This window comes from Lycium barbarum, chromosome 8 (assembly GCF_019175385.1).
Source record: "Lycium barbarum isolate Lr01 chromosome 8, ASM1917538v2, whole genome shotgun sequence".
NCBI classification, from domain to species: Eukaryota; Viridiplantae; Streptophyta; class Magnoliopsida; order Solanales; family Solanaceae; genus Lycium; species Lycium barbarum.
The window spans coordinates 105959598-105965895 of NC_083344.1; the positions used below are offsets into that span (position 1 = coordinate 105959598).

The following is a 6298-nucleotide window of genomic DNA, read 5'->3' on the forward strand; positions in this document are numbered from 1 at the left end:
ACCCCATCCTCATCCTCATCCCACAACCACCCACCCCTCCACCACCAACTACCCCTCACCACCACCCAACTCCACCCCCACCCTCCCAGCCACTACCCCCACCCTCATCCCACAACCACCCACCTCACACCACCCACCCCTCCACCACCCCCAGTCACTACCTACTTATTTTTTAAAATTCCTATTTTATTCTTTACCTGAATTTTATTAATATATGTAAACTAATTTCTAATTAAGAGTTAATGGTATTTTAGTAAACTTATAAGTTATCATACAGTCAAACAAACGATACAAATGTTATTAAACCACAACAAACGATACAGTCTATCCAAACACTGTGTTCATTAATACAATACAATACAATACAATACAATACAACACCATGCTGTACCATACCATACTGTACATGAATGAACCACGGGAAACAACCATCCAAACAGAGGGTTAACTACTGTATCTAAAGATATATATAATTAGATAAATTTCCTCTAAATGTTGTTAATTAGATATTCTCACATCCCTTAGAATTTTGGCAGCATCCTCTGGGAAAACAGGATTTATGTAACATCCCGTAGCTATTTCGAATCCACCAACTCCACTCAAGTGGGGAGCTATTTGTATAAACCAGTGTGTGGAAGGTGCATATGAGGGGTCATCTTGAAATGGGGAGGTATGAATCAGGAGGTTGAATGGTGGATTGTTCAACTGCAAAGACATCTTCAAAAGCATGAGTTTCAACAACCCTCCAAGATCAATTGCCTGCATATTTGAATGGCAAAACATTAGACAGGTTTTTCAACTAAGTGGTTGAGGAAGAGAAACAATGTTAAGGTTGTAATTTCACATAATTTTCTCATGAAAACAAACTAAGGACAAGAAAAGCATCCATTACCTTCTCACGATCTATTTCATGAAAATGAGAAGAGTGTTCACGAGGAATTATCCAAATCTCAAAAGCAAAAGTTGCAGCAAAGGGAACCAGCGATATGAAATGAGCTGATTCATCAATTAATAACTCATTTGGTTGAATATCACACAGGCTGCATTTCCCAGTCTGCTTGTAGTATTCCGTCATACTGTCAAGACGGGCAGAAACTGTTGGAGGAACAATGGGAAGAGCAATTATCTGGCTGTGAGAATGGCTCATCGAAGCACCAGCAGAGGCTCCATGGTTTTTGAACACCTTTAAAAGCCAATGAGTAAATCAATATTATACTCAACAAGAAAGAGCAAAAAACAATACATGCTGTTTCACGCTGCAGATTCTTTACACATATAATAGAAAATAATATAAAAGGCATTAGATCAGATACGGAACAGCCATTAAATCTCCATTGTGTCCTCATTCATCTCCTAGTTTCATGAAAATTAATCAGTTATCTTACATAGATTTAGGATGACTAGCAGTTTATCAATAAATAACTACCTTCGGAGTGCATATTTTAGAGTATTCGGCGAACAGGAATCAAGAACGCTAGGTGATTTCTTCTCATCTATCCTAGCCTTGGTGGACAGAGTTAATACCTGTTGTTAGTGGGAGATGGCAGGTATCTCGTGGAATTAGTCGAGGTGCACGCAAGTTGGCCCGGACACCATGGTGTTCAAGAAAGAAGAAGTTGTGGTAATTCATAGGTAGTTACTGTATACTTTCCATACGAGTTTTAAAAATTTCATAGACTGTCAGTCCCTTGAGGCATATCATTACGGTTAACTGTTTTTAATTAGGTATTTAGGTGAGTTGCTTTGGAGGTAGATTATGCTAATCCGCGTAGGAGCTTGTAACATAACTCTCCATCCATTTTACGTGAACTGGCTGATGGGCATAGTAGATTATTTTGAGTTTGTATTTTTAGTGACAGGAGAAAAGAAGGTAGCATTTGGATAAAGTTTGTTTGATAGGGTAGATAGCTATATATCACATTTGATTGTCAATTTGAACCATTTAATGAAAGAACACTTGAAACTTGTAAATGGTGTAGCATATTTTTGGTATCAAGTTGAACATCCAAACTATAATCTATTTTTGATAACTTGATATGTTCTCTTTGTTAGCTGCTCATTGTTATTACGCACTTGATTTCTATTCGCCGAATGCTCTAAAATATGCACAAAAACACGTCCTCATAATTGTCCAGTGTTTTAGCAAGTCAATTTGGTTAAAGAGCTAGAAAAGACATGGCACACTTGCAGCTTACCGAGGGCATGACCCTAGATAGGAGCACAGGCGAATCCAAGATGAGTTCACCTTAGAAATTCCTTTTTAAAAAAAAAAGACGCAAAAGTGCACTTAGTAGGGTTCGATCCCACAACCCTAAGGGATTAAACCCAGCACTTAACCAACGCTCCACTCAGTCTAGTTTGATCATGTGGTCCTTCAGTTAATATTAGATATATTTTAAGGATTATATGCATAATATACCGAGTTTAGTCGGGTGACCATGGGTTCACGTGACCCATTTTTTATACATTAGATTAGCCCTTGGATAAAGGTTAGTAGGTAGTCGAACGCTAAGAACCTCGAAATTTCTTATAATTCCAACACTTCCAAGCACAACTATTTTTTCTATTACCTGCACGATTCATATCAATAATTTATCTATGAAAATGCAATGGTCGATAAATAGAAAGAAATCATAAATGGAAAAAAACTGTTGCCAGAATACTCCATCAAAGAAGCCAGATTCTTTTACCCACAACGTCTCAAAAATGGCGATGCCCTACCATTAATGTTTACTCCATATTTCAGTTGTAAACAAAAAGCAGAACACTTCCAAATCAATGGAAATGAACCCATTAATCACCAAAAAGACTAGAACCAATTATCTTTAAAGATTTCTTTTCACTACAACCAAAGAATTCACCTTGCGGTAGACCTTCAAAACACTGTCAACACATTTCCAAACAAATATTAACCAACTTCTAATTTTGACATGCAATTTTCTACAACAGTTTTCTGAAATAATATTTTTAGTTTCTAACAATCACGGTACTGTAGTCTGTATGTAGGGCTGCTTATCAGGCGGATCGGTTAAATATTTGCGCTTAACAGTTTGATTTATCAGTTACCGGTTTCTAAATGTACTAATTCGCTAGACAACTGTTAGGATATCGGTTGGTTTGGTATCGATTTAGTGGTTATCGATTAAATTACTAATGAAGAAATAAATTTGAAATGAAAAGATACATAGTTTTCTGCAATTACAAAGCACACCAGATAAATGCCATTTAATTGTTCATTTGGTGTATTTTAAACTAGAAATGAAGCTCTCAATCTCAAGTCTCAACCAGAAACTAGAATTCAACAAAAAGTCTACAATACAACTGATAATATAATCATATAGCTGAAGACTGAAACATAGGGTAGATATGTAAATATAATAATCTTTAGCGGGTTAACGGTCTGTCCCATAAGAAAATTGAGTAATCCGCTCCCAGAGCGATAAGTCGTTAACTACAAAAATATAATCCGTTCACCAATCATTAATCGATAATCCGATACCAATAAATCAATTAGCCAATTTTGCGGTTGGGTTATAATTTTGAACAGCGGTTGGGTCATACAAAAACAAAGAATGAATACACCATATCACCTAAAAAGAATAGACAAATTGATGTTACCTGAATATACTTAATAGAGTCAAAATCCCTTAGTTGTTCAATCCTCTTCTTAGAAGCTAACAAAACCTCTCCAACTTGAACCGGTTCAAGATCACTCAAATTCACATGATGAACCGGGGATTCAATAACCACATCATGAAACCCGAATCCACTAACTGCCACGTCACCTTGACCCGAAACCCGATTATTTTCAAAACCCAATTCTCTACTTACTGCCGGATACAGATTTTGTATAACTCTAATTTTCCAATCATTAGTGGAATTTGCGGGTACACGGAATATCTCTGGTGCACATTCGTGTTCGTGTCCAGCGCAAAATGGACATGAGGTTTGGTTGTTAGGGTTTGCGTTTGATTTGGCTTTGAGGTCTGATGGACGGCGTGATCTTGCCGGTGAAAATATGACCCACTTGTTGTTGATTTTGTCTTTTCGGAGTTCGGGGCTCCGTTTTGGTAGTTCTGCATCAGCCATTTGGGGGTTGGATTTGGGGTTTAGGGGGCACTAATTTGGTGCTCACTCCATTTCAATGGTTGCTTCAGAATATGCCACCTCATCAAAACAATTGTTCCAAAATAAGTATTTCTTACTACGGTGGACGTTCGGTTCTTCAGTTCGATTTTATTAAACATTGGCTATTTCGGTTCTTTCGGTTTCAGTTTTTTCAATTCAATTTTTTTGATATGATATTAGAAGCAATTCCATTTACACTAATTTATAATCTCAAAAGCAACAAAACATAAACTAGTTCGGTTCGGTTCTTTCAGTTTCGGTTTCTTGAAGTTCGGTTCGGTTCGGTCCGATTTTTCGGTTTTCGGTATTTATGCCCAGCCCTGTTTCTTCCGTGTAAAAAGATTGCCTTAATTTGATTTGACACGAAATTTAAGAAATAAAGGAAGACTTTTGAAATATGTGGCCCAAAAAAAACTCAAATATTTGTATGTATGTAAATCATCACATAAAGTTAAATTATTTCAAAATATAAAAATATGCCAAACTATTTGGATCAAACTAATAAGGAAAGTAAGACAATCTTTTTGGGACGGAGGGAGTATCATTTGAGGAATTCAAGGCTAAAATAGTAATTCCCCCGTCCCAATTTAAGTGTCTTAGTTCGACTAGACATGAAGTTTAAGAAAAAAAGAGACTTTCGAATCTTATGATCTTAAAATCAAAGATGTGTTTAACGTACTGAATTGTTCTTTGAGTCATGTGGTTATAAACTTGTCATGTGGGATATTTGAGTTGTCAACTTACTAAATACAGAAGGAGTTAATTTTTTTGGGATAGACCAAAAGGGAAGTAAGACACCTAAATTGAGATGAACAGAGTAATTGTTTCATACAACACTCTTATATTAAAAAAAAAAAAAAATCTTCTTAATAGTGCTCAGTTCCAAGAAACATCTAATAAATAAAATTAACTTAATAAACTATATTTTATATTTATCTTAATGGGCATGAATTAAGCCGAAGAAACTTATTTTGTGACAGAAGGAGTAACATCTGAAGGCTTTAATTAGTTTTTGGGAAAAGGCCATATTTAATTCTCTATTTTAAAATGTTAATCACATTAATCTTTCATTATATATGTCAAATATACATCCACCATTAGCAAAGTTCTCAAAATTACCCTCAAATTAATGGATTTTCCCAATCCACCTTTTAAGTTCCATTCAGCTAAAAAAAAAAAAAAAAACTTTTAAGTTCCATTCAGCTAAAAAAAAAAAAAAAAAAAACTTTTAAGTTCCCAATTTCGCTTCATTATCCCATAAATCCTTTGTAACTCAAAATCTATTTAACCCATAGCCCAATTTTCAATAGAAGTAAAATTTGACCCTTTTTCCTATTGGATTCTTTTTTTTTAATTTAATATATCTTAATGTGGAAGAATTTTGAGCTTTTTTTTAATAATAAAAAACCTTCTTACATGATACAATAAATAAGTATTTGTATTTTTGTGGCTTTAAAAGAATATTTTCATTATTAAAAGGACATTTTATGGCGTCTTACCAGTAATAAATTAACGTAAGCTGCTAAGCTTGGAGGCTTTCTGTGCATGATCACCTTTTCCCAAATTATATTTAAACCATTTTAAACATCTATCTTTGTTTATTATTCTTTTTAATAATAAAATACATTGGAAAATTCTTTCAAAGTTACAACCCTTTTCCCTCTGTTTGTTTGTTCTTTCTCATGCGGTAAATAAATTGGGTTATGAATTATAGATTACGGCTTACAGATTAATGATTTAAGAAGTGACATTAGGTAATGGGAAATTGGGGAAATACCTTAATTGAGCGTATATTTGAAAAATGTGCTAACGTACGGCTCAATTTGACCGCATAATATGAAATTGAAGCAAAGTATGAAATATTCTTTTATCTCGATATTTTTAAAATTTCGTATTTTAACATGAGATTCACGCGCATCCACCTGTCGAAATAGCTAGTTTATTGATAAAAGAACTAAATATTCGGTGTAAGAGGAAAATTAAGATGATGAACAAATGTCTCCAATGGCGGAATGAGATTGAAAATGAGAATAGAATCATCATTGAACATATGATGTGCGATTTTTGTAGGTAATTTTAAAAGTTCTGCTAAATTATTCCACATCGGTGGGTGGGAGGCTAATTTGTCTCGTTATATGGTGTGGCAATACTCGCCGCTTGAATTAGCTTT

The 6298-nt window shown here is 34.7% G+C and overlaps 1 protein-coding gene across 1 annotated transcript; it reads right to left on the reverse strand.

The window, feature by feature from the left end:
• Positions 1–272: 272 nt before the first annotated feature.
• On the reverse strand, positions 273–4171 carry LOC132606533 (ADP-glucose phosphorylase). The gene is made up of 3 exons (XM_060320082.1): positions 3619–4171; positions 893–1183; positions 273–759 (listed from the first exon to the last, which is right to left on the reverse strand). Exons 1-3 carry the CDS (start codon positions 4087–4089, stop codon positions 499–501), a joined length of 1023 nt encoding a protein of 340 aa, XP_060176065.1. The 5' UTR covers positions 4090–4171; the 3' UTR covers positions 273–498.
• Between the last annotated feature and the right edge of the window lie 2127 nt (positions 4172–6298).

Coding starts and splice junctions, on each gene's coding strand:
- LOC132606533 (XM_060320082.1), bottom strand. CDS start 4,089: ATGGCTGATGCAGAACTACCAAAACGGAGCCCCGAACTCCGAAAAGAC. Junction 1,184..3,618: donor ACTCTATTAAGTATATTCAG/GTAACATCAATT, acceptor TGGCTTTTAAAG/GTGTTCAAAAACCATGGAGC. Junction 760..892: donor ATGAAATAGATCGTGAGAAG/GTAATGGATGCT, acceptor TCAAATATGCAG/GCAATTGATCTTGGAGGGTT.